Below are 18,806 nucleotides of genomic sequence, written 5' to 3'. Positions count from 1 at the left end.
CGTTTTTGTAAGATTGGTGTTTGTAGGTAGTTCCCGAGCTGCCGGCTGCATTGCATTGTCAAACAGCAAGAGGCTAAAGTACAAGGTCATCCAAGTACAGCTTGCCACCAAAGCGTAGAGAGAGTATTGGGATATTTTCATCACCCGCCCCTACGCACCTTATTACCATCAGTTGCAACCGCAATTCTTTGAGGGACATATCGCATGTACATTCATGCAAAAAAAATCTCCAAAGCCAATGGTCGTAACTTTTTTATCCTGTAGTGTGTGTGATCAATCATCTTTTACCTCTCGCATAAGCAAGACGCGACCTTCTCCGCGTAGGCTGTAACCACTGGCTACTCATTGCTTTTAAATGTTTTGGGGGGTAACCGCGTTGGAAAATATACCCTCAGATATCGTATGTCCTTTTTTTCGTGACTATGATCAACCATGCATACTGTCGACGGCGATATTCATCACACGAAGAGGACTGACCGTCTGAGATGTTCTAGGAGTTATCATAAGCATGTGTTCATCTGACCTTTCAGTGGAAACTGTACGTTGGCTGTCAGCGCTAATTCGCCTTTGATGATGATTGCGCTTCCTTGCACATCGATGTATTTATGGTGTAATCTGTCAGCTGCAAGAAAGTTCAAGGTTGTTGGAAGTGAAGGTTTACATTTAGGGGAGGCGAGACTAGACGCGATTTCGGAAACGTTTCACAACGTATGGGATTTTTGCAAAGTTTGGGTGGACAGCACTAATAAACGCGTGCGTTGTCGAAATCGCATTCGATGTATGGGTAGGATAACACTGAACGCGATTCCGACATATGCATCATCACCGCGCTATAGACTCGCATGCGTTGTGAATTATTCGAAACCGCAGTAAAAGCCTACCTTAAACCTAGCCTTTGGACCTACGTGTCTCAGAGGAATCGATTCGACGATATCGCTGTTCTTCTGTCGGTATATGATTGCCCTCTACCCTTCTTTAGAATAACCTTGCAGCCTGCGTTTCCCAGACATACACCAGCAGTAGCTGGTGATGGCGCAATGATTGAGGAACCAAGTCGAAATGAGATTCAGCTTTAGTCCTTGCATTAAAGAAAAATGAATATATTTAAATGAGGATATTTAATAAAAACTTCATGCGACACCAACTGAGCTGTTCAAAATGTAGGCCATGTGGCGCACGAAGCCTAGAACGATTTGTGACGTGTCCTTTCAAGTCAAAGGATTGCAATGTGCTTATCCTGACAATGACCTACAGAGGCGCTGACCTCATTTCGATAAGCGTGACGTATACAGTGACCAGAGAAACGTTGGCGGGAGACCCGGCCTTGCCTCCCCTCAGTACAGCGACAACCAGTTGTTCGAAATAGCAATGGGAACGTGAGAATTGAAGGATAAACTGCTGGATATATATACTAAGATTCATAACGAAGTCTATACGTAGGTCAAGCGAATATAAAAAGCTAACTTGTCGCGTCAACAAGGGGCCTTTCCATAAGGCCTATACATTGTGGCCAGGCTTAATCCGTTCTTAATAACTGTACAAGGATATTTCAGGATTTCAACATGGCTCCCGACCGGACTTGGTGCCAGCCGAGTCTAGCATGGTTGGCTTTGGCAGTATTGGTGACAGTGGTGGGACTGCCATCAGGTACAGACGCCACGGCAAGTAACTACACTAGGGTTACCAACACCCAGGATTTCGCAAGTGGAAATGTTGTATGGGGAGATTTGCCTGCTGGTTAGTATCTAATTATATTCTGTAATCCAAAGTATTGCCAGATAAGTACATGTTCTTTCGTTCAGAGTTTATTCTATGATTCTGAAGTACTGCCTTTGTTACCAAACTCCCAAAGATGAGATCTGATCTCTTACATTTATTCTTTGTATCATTTAATGTGTAATTATTTTCTACTTTGTTTCTCAGATCCAACATGGACGAGCACGAACGCTACAGGAGACGCCATCTTGGGCATCTTGTACGGCATGGCCGGTGGCCTGATCAACATCATGCAGCGAAATCAGTTCCCGTACAGTAAGTGAACAGGGAACAATGTGAATATCTCAAATATAATAACAGGTTTAAAACCACCCTAAGCAACTTATTATGTATTACTACCCGACTAAGCAAAATATGAGCAAGCACAAAGAACCTTAATATTCAATGAAGACCGTTATGTAGAGCAAATTCCCAGCATTCTGAGAACATAGCCTACATTTCTCCCAAAACAGTCGAAAACACCTCGTCATCGAGAGCGATATCCAACCATAATACTCCACGAAAAACAAGGAAGTGTGCGGCCAGTTTTGACAATAATCCTTTGACGTAGCGCTGGGCATTGAATTACATTCCTGCCCGATATCACTGCTACTACCATTTGGATGGGGGAACCAGAGCGTGACAAACATGCTATCATTCAAAATCAACCGAAAAATGCCTTAACATTATGTTGATATAAACGCATTATTTTTACCGAGAACGAAAATTGGATCAACAGCGATAAGCCGTGCAGTGTCAATGAAATACCATCGTCTGACAACGTTATGTTTACTTTATCAAAAGTGTCATTTTGTCGGGTAATACTGCCATGCCAGTTACCTGAATTTCTGAACGATACGATTATTATACGATATTGAATGCCCGTGAAGTACTGATCAAATATCGTCACTTTGGTTGATATCATTTTATTTAAAAGAGCATTGATTAGTGGGTGGACTCATGTTATGAATGTTCATGTTGATATTTGTGATGGAGAGAGGAAACCATTTTTTATCATATTTGTAGCAACATGATAACTGTGCTTGGTAATGCTGTTAAACATCATATCATAGGCAGGAGCTGAGTTGAAGAGAATACGAAATGAGAATAGTGTCATTGACATGTATAGGGAGTATCTCCTTTGAACGAATATACAATTTATGAAGAGGGGCTCCAATTTATTAGCCATTTTCATTTAACATGTACGAACTGCAGCGAAATGTTTAAATGATTGTGGTAGTTTTGAAGATGTGACATATTGATCAAGAACATAGATACTTAAGAGACACTTTGTCAATAAAGTTAGAAAACATAATTGGAACGAATAAGTTGCAGCAAGAAGACAACCACCATAGTTTGCATGGGAAATGTTGCATGGGGAAGTAATACTTTAGCTATAATCTCCGACATAGAAAAGTATAAGCATGAAATCAGTTTGTAGTCCATGTTGGTTCAGTTAAGTTATTTACATTTCAAAATATTTTTGCAATGTCTTATATACTTAAAGCCAACCAGCAGACGTCATTCAAGTGGACTACATGTAGTTACCTGCAAAACCCTTTCAAACCCTTTCGCAAAAAAGGCAACCAAGATTTAGGTTAAACATCAAAATATAATAACATAATATAACATGTAATAATGGGCTGTTGGCCAGTTCTTGACGTGGCTACTGTTAGCAATTTGCAGGAAATCTCTACACTGCAAACCTTAATAACAAACAATATATAAGCATAGGCTCAGCCATGCATAAGGTATCTTGCTATTAAAGCCCCGTAAAGTACCGAAATAAGCGACTACTTCATTAGCTTAAAAGTATGTACATGCTTAAAGACTTTCACTTTTTACAATGCATTCCATTGTTAAATAATGGTTTTAAGTACAGGTTGTCCTAACGATTTTCTTGGTCAAAATTATCGGTCCCATCTGCATTTCTTTTTGAAGCAGGCTGTAGTTTCAATTAAAACAGAAAAAAGCTAGGGTTGATGAATTCTATAAAAAGATCGTAAGATGTCCGAGTATTCGCCAATTATTTCTTCTTACTTCTGAGAAACTCTCCCCTCCACCAATGTCTTTGATCTATTGAACTGAGAGCTTAAAGTCATGTCAGGTATGACCAATCAGTAAATTGAGTGGCCCTTTTATGAATTGAGGGAATTATATATCGTTTGTCTCTTTAGGTATGCTTCAAACCATCGCCAGAGGACATTTCGATACTGCCTCACGACAAAGCGAGGTAGGATACAAAAGTTGTACTCCACGTTAATATTACAGCCTTGACCTCTTACCTGTATCACATCGTGAACCATCTCTGTGACTTTCACCTTGGCCTATTGTTTAATATAATCGATTGCGACCTTGGCATTACATGGCTACATTGTTGACCTCGTATTTCTGATAACCTTCCTGGTCATCATCGTCAGCTAAATCCCAAAGGCCTTGACATTTACCGTCCTATAGACTATGACCATGGCCTTTTCCCCTACCGTTTCAGATTGGTCCTATCTCAATGGCCATCGTCGTCTGCAAAATCCCAGTGACCTTGACCTGTACCCTCCATTGTATACTACAGACTAGGACCTTGACTTTTGCCCTGCATTCCATACACCAAACTACATGTATGACCTTGGCCTTTGCCCTCCCTTTCAGATTATCGACTATGACCTTGGCATCGTGATGGCGTCGATGGTTGGCCTCATCTTCATCCTGATTGCCCTCGCCGTCCTCATCACCATCGTCGTCTGCCGGCGGAAGGGAAAATGTGGAGGACAGAACTACCAATCCTATCACCCTGCAAACGAAAAGTTTAAATTGGCCTTCATTGTCTTGAATTTCCTTTCTCTTACCATGACGTTGTAAGTTCCGAAAAAGAAAAACATCAATTTTCTATCAAAATTTTATCTAATTGTTCAATTTTAATTTCTGTGCTGAACAATGGTGACCGTTTTGTTAATGGGAACAATGACGTTTGGTGTCTCTCGTCTTCGTTGGTGGAGATGAGGCTTTTCCGAATAGAAAGAGTCGAGATAACTCTGTTAAGGGATTTTACATGTATCTGTCCGTATACACTCTTGACTGCAACATGCCTGGTAAGAAAGGTTACAAAGGATTTTACAAGGATCAGTCTTTATACGCTTTGGTTGCTACTGGCCACGAAAAAAAGGCAAGAATAAGCATCGGGAGAGAATAGCAGTAACCTCATGGCGGTACTCTTTCTTTCAGTGCTATGGGTATCGTATCGATGATGACAGCGTACTCAGCCATGGCGGGCATGACAACATTGGGGACCACGATGGATAATAGCTTGTCTGAGTTTAAAGCGTACTGGAGTAACCTTGCTGGAGTAAGTACAACATGGCTTCGATAGAGGGAACTTGAAAAGTAGGATCTTATCACATTTAACTACGAACCCCTGGTATGGACTTCATCAAAAGCATATTTCAGCAATTGAACTACAAGTTCATTGTACAGCAAATATCATTTCAGCAACTGAACTACATCTCTGAGGAGTCGTTTGGCCATATGAATGACGTCATCATTGAAGCTGACCTGACCGGAATTGATGTACTACTGGGGCAACCTGTGCGAGAAACATGGAGGACCGAGACCGATGCCGCTTTTGATTACCTTTTCAGTTTAGACTCTGGTGAGTAGGATGGTCAGTGCACGAGTATGTAGTGGCACTCATGGTGTCGCAATTTTGGTTTTCAAAACCATGGTAATCTTTTCATTTTTGTCAAACATATACAATGTACATACATTACACATGTGCTTTGCCTTAGCTTATGGCGTGTTGTATTATCATTCGAGTCTTCGCAAACTTACCATATGACACATGACTGGCTGTAAACCAATTGTTTTCTCTTTAATTTCTTTTTTAAGAACTCTTGGATGTGGAAAAGAAATTTATTAGGTACTACCAGCTTATCGAATACATCAAGGCAAACGAAGGAGGAGATTTGAAAACAGCGTATGCAAATATCCATTATGACGTCACAAACACTATCAATGACGCGTCATGTTATGGATGCAATGGTTCCTGTTCCGGTTGCAATGAAATCGTTGCAGGTACTATTGGACTCGGATGTGATTATTGGGATGTAAGTCTCGTTATACATTATTACGGTAGCACTCTAAGCGTCCCTCCTTCTCCATACATGAGCCCTTCTATTTACTCATCTGCCAGACCGAAGTCAAGCAAAATATAGAAAATATTTAGAATTCTCAGGTTTAGTATACAAAATGTAGTTGAAATGTTCAGAGTGTTTGAAGTTTACGACAACAGGCATTGATTCATTAAGTCGTAATAGGTAACAAAAAAAAACTTTAGGAATTTATCAATATCAACAGTTGGAATAAATTTAATTTGTCTAATTTCGTTAAAGTTGCAAAATATCGACAACGAGTACGGTGTGATGGTGAACAAGTCGAATGAGACGCTGACAACAGGCCCAGGCTATAATGTGAGTACATTTACAAAGTAACTTCTAGAACGTGTTTGATGACACAATGTTATACGAACCGTACTTTGTACTGTCTTAGAGGAATTCGATATCCACACTTGTCATTCCTGATTGTCACATTCTGTCGTCTGTTTATTTTTCTACTCTTACAATCGAAGTTTGGAGATTGCCTACATACTGTTCTTTGATTTTATGTTTCAGGCGAAACAAGTTTATGAGAACATCCCAACGACCTTAAAGACGAGGTTTCTTGACACCACTGATAGTGAGTATAATCAGCTAACATGAAGTGATGATGATCATCGCCAACAAATTATTTATAACTCTTGTGGTTCTTTAAATCCTCATGGATATACAGGACATATTGGTGCACATTCACCCCCCCCCCCCCCGCCCACGCCGCTGCATAATACAACCAATCACAAGAAGGTTTTATCGCCACATCTTATCACTTGCTTTTCTTTGCTACAGGTTAAGGCATCAACAAGGTACCAATACAGATATCGTGCCCTCTGTTGCTTCCATATTCAAATTTGTACAAACTACCAGTATTTTTTTAAAAAATTTAACGCGTACATTTTGTTTTTTCAGTCATTCGAAACATCTCACTCCAATATTCTGAAATCGTTAAGAATATGACGTACACGATGCAGGGTAATATCTATACGGTAGGTAGGAGACCAATAAATGCATGACAAGTTCCAATATATATTTCAATTCGAGATATTTAAATCGTCCTTTGGCAATGAAATCAATGAAATAAAAATGGAAGTGACTACTTGGCAAGCAGCGACTTTTTCTTGTCCTGAATGGAGAGCCGAACTCATTAATATTAAAGTAAAGTCTCCAGCTCGCCAAACAGGGTAGATTTTTTACCTGTTTGGCAAGCCCGGCTGGCCGAACAGGGTGGCTTTTTAGTGCTGTTTGGCAAGCGGCTCTCCAAACAGGACAAAAAAAGATGCCTGTTCGGCGAGCGGCTTGCCAAATAGATCCCGGCCAATAAAAATTGTATTTCAAAACTCAGGCTGTGTATGGCCTTATATATGTTCTACACTTTGTTTAAATACGTTATGTACTTATTGTGAAATGTATGCATGAGTGCTAGACCTTCACGATATTTATCCTGGTAGAGCCCACGGTAACGGCTTAAACTGTTTCGTATTATGTATTTCTGTAAGGAGAAAATAGGCCTAGCACTTGATTTGAACCAAAGTTGGGTCATAAAAATAACAAATGCATCATGAACTTTCTTTAAGCATTTTGTCCCGATTTAAATATTGAGGAAGTTTTTCAGTGGTGCCACATGAATTACCATTTGGTATCAACATCGTCAGAAGTATATTGCAAACCACAGATACCAAAATGGATCATGTATCTTCGCAAACTGCCCAGCAGATTAGTCGCCTTCTCCACACATGTTCCCCTCTGCTTACTCAACTAAGTACAGTAAGCTTAATTAATGTTGTACCAAGTGAAACACATTGAAAAGCATAATCCTATTCATACATCATACATAAAATATTACAGAGTACATCTTTAATTGATTCCCTGGTGCAAGTAACCATTCTGCATTCAAACAGTGTGTCTCTCATTTAGGCTTTTGACTACACTAATATGACGAGTGGTTGGGATCTGGCGTTTGAAGAAATATCGTTAACTACTATGGCGTTGTAAGTATACGTCACGGTAATCTATGGGCAAATCGAACTGTTGTGGAGATATCCATCTCATGGGGAACTCACTTTTTTGCATTCGGTGCAACTCAACTCCTAATCGCCTATATTAGACATCACGTCTAAATCACGCGATACCATGACCCGAAGGTATGGCAACCCAATGCTCTACCCTTTTTGGCTTTGACAGAAAGGGACCTTTTTTACGCTTATATTTTGTAAAAAAAGCTCTTTATTGCCAATTCCTGTACTGCATGTTACAATATCGTGTATTTCGCTGCAGATTTGCGGTAGTGTTGGTTTCGACGCTTTGCGTGGTAGGCTTTGTGGTGGCAACCGTGGTGGCGATGGCTCTTGGTATAAAACATTACGATAAGGAAGTTACCGCCACGCAGAGGGACGCAGTTTCGGACAAAATGGGCAAGATACTCCTCATGTAAGTCGAAAGTAGTGATTACTACGAGAAGGATTTCGTCGAAAGGAAGCTGAACCAATACTTTGGGTCGTTTTAGCAGTGTGGTCAGATCTACTTATTCGGGTAAAAATTGACAGATAAAAGGCCGATATATCTGTGGACCATATTTATCCAGCACTACTTTCCTTTATATATACATTCTTTGTTATCTTTTCGAAACCAATTAAGACAAACATTTGGAACAAGTGGAACACCTTTTTGGAAAAAACTTATCTTCCCGGTAGAATTATGGAAATGGGCAACTGGACAATAAGTTGAGCATCACTTGAAACTACATTGTTATAAATTCAGTCCAGAAATTGAAAACGTGGTAATTGTTTGGTTCTTTTGTTTCAGCATGGTCTACTTTGGCATGGCGACGGGTATCGCTTACTTGGCAATGGCGGCGACCATCGTCTTCTTCGGCGCCAACTGGGAAAAAGCGACATGTGAGCCAATGGACGATCTCAAATTTCTAGACCAGGTAAATATGGCGACGTGTCTAGTCACAGGCAGTTCAATTTTACATTACAAATCTCCTTAACCGATGCCAACGCTGATGTCTTTGAGAAAGAAGGTGATCATGCATGAGCTGCAATATCACCCACCAATGTTTCACCCATTGGCATCTGAAATAATCGCGATTGTTCATTCCTCTTTGCTGATTGAAAATTGATGGTCGGCAAGGGTATAGAGGGCGATTTCAACTTTCAGTGCCGGACAATCTGATTCCTGTATCTTTTTCAGTTCATGGATGAGCCTGACACCATCCCAGGATATGATGGCTACTTCCTCGCTTCAGCTCTCCTTGGAAATGGCACCGTTCCACTCAAGACCTATGACGTAATAAAGTAAGGATATGTACAACCCAGCATCTAGTTTCTATAGGCTCTCTTGAAATCCAAAATGGCTACTGATTAGGATTCGATGAATTACTGAAACTGAGCAGAATTCGAGTGACGGTGATATGGTGATGAAGACGACAATGAAAATGACCCAAACGACGATAAAGTCTTGAATTTAATTGATTGAAGTCAATGTCATTTATTAAACCATGGTTTCGACTTCCCCAAAATTAGCGACTTCAGGTGTGTTTTCTAAATATTTTCTATTCGTGTCGTATCCTAGAGCTTGCCGTGACAACAACTCTGCCGCCTACTACGTGATGGACCTCTTTGAAGTGAACGACCTGTCCTATCACATCAACTACACCAACGTGAGTAGGGCTCTGGCATATACATGTAGATCATACTGCATATTTCGAGAAAGTGGCGCCCCGGATATTTGGTAACTTCACACAGAAAATAATGCAGCAGTTGGATGAGCAGCAATCATGTACTCTCAGGATCGGACAATATTATTTGACCTTTTTCCTCTCCTCACCACAGTTCTTACCTCTGAAGCTAATTAAGGATCCATTTCTCTTCAGTATATACCGAATGTGGGCCTTGCCTATGAGTTCATGTATTCCAACCTGACTGATGTGGAGTTCTACACAGCCGAGTTGGACACGTGGCTACAGGAGTTTAAGACGGCTGCCAACCTCAACTGGACTTCGATACACGAATTGGTAAGATTTAAAATGACAACTGGAATGTTGTAGCCTTTCCATCGCCTGCAACACTAACATGACAAAGTTTCTTGCGAACTTCCCGAGACAAAATCCAATGTTACTTGTGCTTTCAAAGATTTGTTAACATTAAAGCCTGTCGAAATCTGCAAAGTGCGATCACTCACCCATACATTTTTCGAGACAGCTGAAATCACGTTTGTTTTATCACTTCGAAATGAAAGATAAAACTTCTTCGATCGAAATAAAAGCAGACCTCACTGGTTTCCTGGACTCAAGCCCCATTAGTTAATTATTTCTTATTCTCTCGAATATGGCTTCCGTTTCAGATTTATCAGAATGCGACTGGTTTCGACATCCAAGCCTACTGGGCGAACCTGGATACCGTGGCGAATACAGCTTATGGCTCTGGGGGACCCATCGACCCTGCCAAGGTACTTATGACAAGAATATTACTCTCAGAATAGAAGACCCATTTATATCAGCAACGTGTCGGTTCGGTAGGTTCTTGTGGCAGTACTGAATTTAAAAACGATGAGTGGAACCATCTACCAACTTGTCAGGATGCCACATTTAAGATGGCACCACTAGCGTAACAGTGGGCGTCGCGACAGGTATGATCCTGGTACCTTACCTTGATGGTAGGTTCATATCATAAGACGCAGTGCCTTTGTGGTAGTGTCCTTCTGTAAAATTTTACTCCACACCGTTAAAGATTCGGCCTTGCGATGTTCAATGTCCATAATTGCCAGAAATGAACAGACTGGTCGTTCTCTTTACCATTGTGTTCCATGGTACATCCTTAGAACTTTTTCACATCTTTCATCAATAGACCAGGTTAGGCGACCATAGCACCGACCTCCAGAGTGTCTACTCTACACAAATACCAGCGTTGGAGCCGTATCACGTAAGATATTTTTTTCCTCTCAGTCACTCACAAGATATGGCAATCTGGCAACGTTCATCTTCATCCTGAGATGGCCCGGTAATCATGGGAGCGCTCGCTGGAAAATTTCTGTCTTGATACTTCGTATTACTGATTGAATGTTCCTCGAAACTTCAACAGTCGTCGTTAAACGTAAACGAAAATCGTTGTTCAGGATGTTACAGTGATACTAAAATCCAAATTCCTTCTGACTTGTCATTTAACTCTTTTGGCGCTATTTCTTTCAGCAAACCCTTGTAACCTACATGGAATCACTTGAAGCAGCTGTGAACACAACCACGGTAAGAATCATTACCGGTGAAAGAAACCAGCGAGTTACAGCAAATGATACACTGTACTTATAGGACACCTCAGCACGTTACCCTTGTTCCACAGAGGTAACACATGAAACTAAATTTCTGGAAACGTCTGGATGATTGCGATTTTCTTTACCATCACTTGCACATTCCGTAAAAAAGTTCAACAAGTGGCGGCCACACGATAACAGAAAGGCCCAAAGTTTTCATTTATATTTTCAGGACCACATTGATACAGCAATCTTAGGAATCCAGAACATTCAGGCCAAGATGCACAATGAATCATACGCGGCTATCGTCACTGTAAGTGAAGACATTCATCATTTTTATTCGGCAAAATTAGAATAAGATAAATTGAGGCAACACCTGTCAATGACAAGATATGGTTATGGAAAGACTCGTGGTCGGTTTAGAGAGGGCTTTGGTTCGGGATGTTAACGGAAAGTCCGAATCGTCGTTTGTCGTCAAATCTGAGTTGGTGTTGATGTTGCTGTTATACTTGTGTCAGTGTCAGTGATGGTAATATTAGTTTGGACTTTAAAACAATGAGTTGCAATCATCGTCCGTTAAAGTGAAGCATATACCCGTGGCGCGGGCTGTTCGAGGTATAAAAATCGGATTGTGTGGGTGCTGGTATGTTGTGGGTTTGGTGTAAATGGGGTTCTGGTTTGTGAGTAACACTTTTTTACATGAGTGTAATACTTCTTGAAAACGGAGCTATGTAACCATGTACATGATGTACAGGCGTCCACAATGCTAAACCAATTCTCGGAAAACCAAGATGGTGCAGACTGGTGATGTACTCGATATTAGCCAGCGATTAGCGCCAGAATGGTTTAAGTTACCGGTGTGTGCGTAAATCTTGTCTCCCATTGGGTACATTGGGTCCTAAGATGAGCTAAAGTGATGGTAATATTCGAATATGTATTGGTTTCAGGCGACCAATGAATACAGGACGAGAGTGCTCAGATATTATGAACAGTATAGGACCCAGTGTTTATTGTGGGTAAGTACATGTTACTTTAGGAATAGGGAACCCCAATTCTTTTATAATCACTCCCGGTGTAATACTTTTGAATGTACTAGTATCGAGTGTCATGCCCATTGGACGAAATATTCTATTACACGCTTTCAATGTCTGAGCTATTGCAGGTCATGGGTCTCTGTAGGACGATACCTTAATATGCCACCATAAAAAGTGCTCTGTATGGAGAGAGAAATATCAAAGAACTCGAACCTTTGCATAAGAGACTATAGCTGTCGTTAAAAACTTCAAACATTCAAGTATATATTTTATACAAAGCCCTGAATTCGGCCAAGTGTGAACGAGTATCAGATTTTTTAGATTCAACAATCTTTGCAAAACGCAAAATACGCCGTCGTCGTCTGCCCTAAGATTAGGTTACGTTTTGGAAAAATGCTTGTTTTGCAGTGGGTGAACCTTCGTTATGGAGTTTGATGCAGTACATCCAGCGCATAATTCTGTAGAGAATGTACAGGTTGACAACCCAAGTTAGGTTGGTCTAACATCACACATTATGCTACTTGTCTACTTATGAAGTATGTCATCGACATCAACTGTAAACACTGTGCATCACTCGGCAGCTGCTGGCGGCATTTACAAAATAAACAGACAATGGCCGCAAAGGAGATCGGACAATGGCGGCCATGCTTCCAATGGTGGCAAGCACCTCCAAGCACCCTCAGCCACAAGTTAGACATGTGTCGCTATTTACCTTTAATAGAACTTCAATGGGACTTGTCGCGCCAAGTGCAATATAATGAGACACAAATGGCATTGAGATCTGGCCGGCTTGATCATTCAAAAATAACCATTTGTTGCTTCATCTCATTTTCAAAGATAAGATATGTTCATAAGTAAATTCCTGCAACTCAGGCGCGGATCCAAGGGGGGGGGCGCACTCGGCGCACGCCCCCCCCCCCCCTAATTCCTGCACGGTGTAAAAAAATTGTAGCCCAAATTAAGCTTAAACAAGCTTAAACGAACGAGCCAGTGCAGCAAACTTTCGTACACGTTCACTCTCATATAAAACATGACCACACCCCTTGGCTTTATCGCGAGAATATGTACACGCCATGATCCCACGAAGGATATTTCCCGCCGCAATCGGCTATCTGTGCAATGGTCAGCTGACCGACCAATGCGCCGCAGATGCGCTACAGACAGGTAGCCTAATCATGGCGGAAAAACGAAAGTCGCAGTCATCTCTCGTCGATTTATTTGCGAAGAGTAGAAAAAAAGACGCTCATCTTTGAAAAAGAATTTTCAACCTTCTTTCATAAATCACTACCTCCTTCAAACCACGTGCCTTTCCTTCAGTCGGACTTTTTTTCAGAAATTTTTCAGGCAATACCGATCTGTTCCTGATGATTTTGCAGACAAAAAACACTGAAAATGGGGTGGGAGTGGTGCTTAATATTTGAAGATCAGATGGCAGGAAATCGCATATATGGAGTCTTATCTTAAAAATTTTTCTGGGGGAGGCCCCCCAGACCCCCCGCCGTCGCTTCGCGCCTGCGGCGCTCGCAATTCGGGCTACGCCCTCAAAGTGCGCCCCCCCCCTTTCGAAATATCCTGGATCCGCCCCTGCAACTTGAGGCCGAATTGTCGTTAACGGGTAAGAAAACTGGCTGAAGACGTTCGCCTACCTTGCAGTTTTAAGCCTACATGCAGGACAATTCTTCAGTTGATAAAAAGACAATCGTTGTGTATATTTACTGTCCATTGATTAAAGAAACCATACCAAACAGTCTGACTTTGCTTAGAAACTGCGTCTCAAAACTTTCAAAGTTTTCTGGCTGAGGACCGTAAACCCCCAATTCGAAACCTAAGGTGCTCCTAGTTTACTTTCCCTGCTTACCAGTCCACGTTCCGTCAGGTGAGATCCTCAACGACAACCCTGAACTTATTGGCCAACTTTATGCGCTATTTTTCGAAAGCAATATTATAAATAACGAATGAAGGTATTGTTCTATGGAGACCCATGCCGGTCAACACCCCTGAGACAAAATGCGGATATTCAAATTCATTGTCCTTGGGACATTCTGTCAAAAAACTGTTTTACCGCCGCGAACGCCTTTTTGCAAGGCTAGCTTGCTGGTATCGCGGCACCGATCAGCAGACTGCTCTTTCCTTGTTGCTGGTTCCATTGAGCATCTGGTTCGAATGATATTTCACCACTTTATACGGAGAGAGAGACCAAGTCATTGACCATTCGATGATTGCTCTTCAGTAGCACCTATGATTGTTGAGTCTGATGCAACTGTAATTGTTCACCTTTACCTCTCTTATTGTGCTTATCAGATGGTCCTTCACGCGCATAACTGCGTTGTGTTTACGCTTCACTCGAGGGTGGTGGTATGTTTTGGACACAGCCACTTCGCTGGAGAGCTATTGCTGTTGAAATTGCGGTCTGGCGAATTCGCAAGAATTGCTGGCAGCTGCAAGCTGATAAAAAGGCACTTTTCAGTTTGCTCCCTTCGTTGGTCAGTGGACATTCTTCTGCACTACGAAGAGTTCTTCTCCCGAGAGTAGTTATTCTTCTCCAAAGCGTGCATACGGTTACGTTCCAATCGAGGTTGGCCTAGAGACATCAAAAAAATGGCTGCATCATCATTACTTCCTGTTGGGACGGGTGGCAGATGAGGAAGAGGACAATACTTCTGAGCAGTCTGGCCCCTTGAGGTGTGGTCCGTAGTATCGGAACGGCTCGAATAATGGCCGACAAGTACTCTTGGAGTGTTTGTGGAGGAGTGGGGTAACACTTTGTCACAAATGGCCATTTTTGTACCCCGTGTTTGGAATAGTCAATGTTTTAAATCTAAAATTGGATGCGTGAACACGTCGTCCTATTCAATATTTTTTATAGATATTAGTGATATATTCAAGCTACAGGTATAATTCCGTGTTGATACTTCTATGATGCCGATTGATATTTTCAGCTCAGTGACACCGTTGGCCAATGTGAGCCTCTCTTCGACCTGATTATGGCAGCCCAAACCCAGCACTGTGACGTCACAGTGGACAACTTGGTAAGAAATACGTAACCTTCTAAAAAAACGATATTCATGTACATGCTATGTCAAACAGTTAATACAGCGCCCTTACAACTGAAAATTGATCAATGGTCAGAAGCGCTTGCTAAAAAGGTCATATCACCACTCAAAAAAAGTCAAACATTTATATAAGTGTCTCATATCAGTAACTATGGTTATGTTGATGAAATCAACTCATGATAAAAACTTATACATACGCCCTGAATCTCAACCAAGATGGAAATTATAGATCCATCATCACGTTGAAATCGATCTTTTTCATGGTGTTCTTTTCGATATTTCAGAATGCCTGCTGGGTAGCCCTCGGATGGGCGTCAGTGTTCTTATTCTTGTGCGTTTTCTTCAACTTGAAGCTCTACCCGTATTTCAAGTGTATGGAGGAAGAAGATCCCATTACAAGCGACCTGTAAGTATTGTGTGGACATCTTGATACACAAGGCGTCCAGATCACGAGGTCAAGTTAACGCAATCGATGTTATTGAGGTGGGATTGGGCAAATATGTAAGTTATACGCTGATGCAGCAGTTAACTAGTTCATTTTTTGTTGAAAGTAAATGTTTAAAGTCATTGATTTTTACGGGCAATCGTTTTCAGAGCTCCTATCTTCGAGGTTGGCACTGGTATGGATCTTGGTGGCGGACACGCTGGACCCTCTGAAGCCTAGTAAGTAACGCGTTTATTGAAATCGGATATTATCATTCCGTGATCAAACTTAACCATCTTGTTCTGATGAAACTGCGCGGGGAAAGTTCTATTGATAACTTAGGGGGCATGTGCAAGCACGATTGTCCATGATGTTGATCACTGTTCTCAAACAGGTGGTGACCGGCGGTTACGTGTCTGTCACGAAAACTGACCTGAGAATGTTCCATATTATTACCATACACTCGGCGTATACGACGGCAAAGTTGACATTTATATTCAATGTGAATTCAAATAATTGAAAAATCTCATGTTAAATTTCAAAATATCAAATTTTGTACAAAGGTCGTCGGCATGTCTGATGGATTTCTAATTGATTCGGGTTTGTTTATTTTTTAGCTTCACCAAGGTCGAGGGTAAGCAACGTCAGTGGAACAAACCTTCTGAACCCAAGTTGAAGAGCAAGAAAGGCTTGGAGAAATGGTAACCGTAACAACGCCAAGACACATATCGCTATATCGTAACCAATCAAAAGACTTTGTTAAAAGGTGAATGGTTATGCCAGTGCCAAATCTGTATAAAGGACTATAAATTCATTTCATGTAAATGTATCTTACCACTGTCCATGACCAAGGTCCAAGGTGACGTGAGGATCCTCAGTGTAAATTTTCGTACATGACTGATGCATATCCGAGTGATGCTTTTTTTTTCGAAGATGAGAAAATGCATAATTATTTTTATACAAGCGTAAAAATTGCATATTTATTTTATTCAAGCGTAAACTGGGTCGAATTTTGAATGTAACAAATTGTGTATTTTAAAAAATTGTAGGAAATACTGTGATAACGCACTTGTCGAGTAGAAGAGTTGTCTTGTAATCCCTTTGTGTTCCAATTTCTTGCTGTTGCGTAAGAAATTTGGCTGTTGTACTTGTACATAGTTATTTTGTGTGAATCTGTATTCTGTATTCTGGTCCAAGATAAATTCGTTCTGCTGAATGAAGCGAAAAAGGAAGCTCTTTGTTATAAAACATCGCTGAATTGCTGCGCAATTTTAACGCTCTCGGGAATGGTGTGCAAATAAATTTTTCTTCTCAAAAACTTCTTACTTCGATCTTTTCCATTTGACAGTAAGTACCAGAGTTATCTCTGGCCTGGCAAGATAGTACATGTACATCATTAATTACCAGCAAAGTGAAAAATGGAGAGCACCCATAATTTCGGATCGTTTTGACTGACCCTCAATGTTTTGAACAAGAATGATAAACTATGGTTGTTACCCAAGTGGAAAAATTCAAATCAACATCTTAATTTGGGGACAACAGTTCCATATTGGAAGTGAATAGCGTCTTGATGTGCTGACTAACAGTCCCGTCAACCTCTAAATTGATGCAATTAGCCGAGCGGGTTATCCTAAATGATGGTGCGATAATTGCTCGATTGGTCATAAAGTAGGGAAAACTGGCCTCAGCGGGTCTTACTAATCCTGGGGGAGATCGTGAAGTCTGCGAGTTGCTAGGGTTCCCGAACCAAGGTACAATGTGAGACTTGTATTTTTCATCACTTTAAGATGTCGCCAAGTGCTTTCTATAATCTATGGTGTCGCTGTGCACCTCCGTTGAAGTTGTCGTCTCTCTATCTTGATAAAGTCGGCCTCTGATGAGTCAAAGCGCTTTAAATAGTGGCATGGTTCGAATTTTTGTTATCGCTGTCACCAAGAATTAAAGGAATGGGCGGTTTTTTACTGCAATCTATTTGTTCATCTCCTGGTTTATTAGTAAGCTATTTTTCTGAACGTGTTCTCTATTAATTCTCGCTGTCATGCATTTGTCTCATCACCACTGGCTAGTGCGGAGACCTTGGTTCAACGGAAGAAGACATACGGAAGTATAATGATCCCGACGATATCGGCGCCTGGTGATCATTCATTGCTCTTTATTATCACATTACGGCCGCCACGCGTCCATGACACGCCCTTAGCTGATCGCGAGTGAGAGATGACAGAAATTCCTTTGAAAACCATATTAATTGCTTGAATTTGGGATGCTAAAATGTTGATGCTTGGTGGTGGAGAATTTTCTGAAAACCTAACTGTCATGACTGTATCTAGATGAATGGCTTGACTTCCGTTGAAGCCACCAAAATGGGGGGGGGGGGTCCCCCTAAAAATCGTAAAATGATGGAAATCGTGCTATCAGGTGGCTTCTTGGATACAGCACCTATGCCGCTTTGAGGCAATTTTGCCTTTCCAATGATCTGGTAATATCGCCAAAATTATCTTCCAATTTGTTCACTGTGGGCAAATTACTTAACGACAACACCTCTATAACCAGACAGGGAATACTTCTGAACCAGAAGTCCCTCAGGTATCCTGTAGACAATTGTTTCATATATTATGGAGTTACTGTTCCAGTGATTTGTACATAATTACGACAACCGTATTCTCTTTTTCATCTTCCTTTAACATCCACTTAAGCAATTTGCAAACCATTCAAAACATTTTCCAGCGATGTCCATAAATGGTAAAACAACACCAGCTCCCTTTTCCCACTGATTAAGGGCTTAATTACAGCTTGGTAGATTGGATAAGTCACGGAACAATATGCTAGATTCGTGAATGTTTTGAAAATACTCAGCTATCGAAACTGTAGTATAATTACGTTGTGAGGTGGTACTTTACTGCTTTTGTTTAACCACATTGAGACCTTACGGTGTTGTTTTATGTGCGGTCTAGGCGGTGCATGGAAACAGAACACTGTACACACAGGGGGATGGCTAAGGGTCCTATAAGGGCCTAAATCGCATTATAGGCGAGAATTAAATAAACATTGGTACCTTATAAAAAGACTCGATAGGCCTTGTGGAAACACCGCAAGAAATAAAATAAACATTCGGGCCTTATTAAAGGAATAATTTTCTTCCGAGTTTGTGTAA

At 41.1% G+C, this 18,806-nt stretch overlaps 1 protein-coding gene across 1 annotated transcript; it reads left to right on the top strand.

The window, feature by feature from the left end:
• Positions 1–1,273: 1,273 nt before the first annotated feature.
• On the top strand, positions 1,274–16,977 carry LOC135489216 (prominin-1-A-like). The gene is made up of 25 exons (XM_064774461.1): positions 1,274–1,737; positions 1,924–2,031; positions 3,933–3,988; positions 4,402–4,607; positions 4,975–5,095; positions 5,239–5,398; positions 5,635–5,852; positions 6,138–6,215; positions 6,417–6,480; positions 6,807–6,883; positions 7,812–7,885; positions 8,172–8,324; positions 8,700–8,826; positions 9,090–9,193; positions 9,471–9,558; positions 9,772–9,912; positions 10,242–10,346; positions 10,745–10,819; positions 11,086–11,139; positions 11,377–11,457; positions 12,092–12,160; positions 15,118–15,207; positions 15,516–15,637; positions 15,826–15,894; positions 16,273–16,977. The coding sequence occupies exons 1-25, from the start codon at positions 1,563–1,565 to the stop codon at positions 16,358–16,360; spliced, it is 2,703 nt and encodes a 900-aa protein (XP_064630531.1). The 5' UTR covers positions 1,274–1,562; the 3' UTR covers positions 16,361–16,977.
• The last annotated feature ends 1,829 nt before the right edge of the window (positions 16,978–18,806 follow it).

Source organism: Lineus longissimus, chromosome 6 (genome assembly GCF_910592395.1).
Source record: "Lineus longissimus chromosome 6, tnLinLong1.2, whole genome shotgun sequence".
Taxonomy (NCBI): Eukaryota; Metazoa; Nemertea; class Pilidiophora; order Heteronemertea; family Lineidae; genus Lineus; species Lineus longissimus.
The sequence above is the reverse complement of the archived record's forward strand: the minus strand, read 5'-3'. Positions and strand labels throughout refer to the sequence as shown.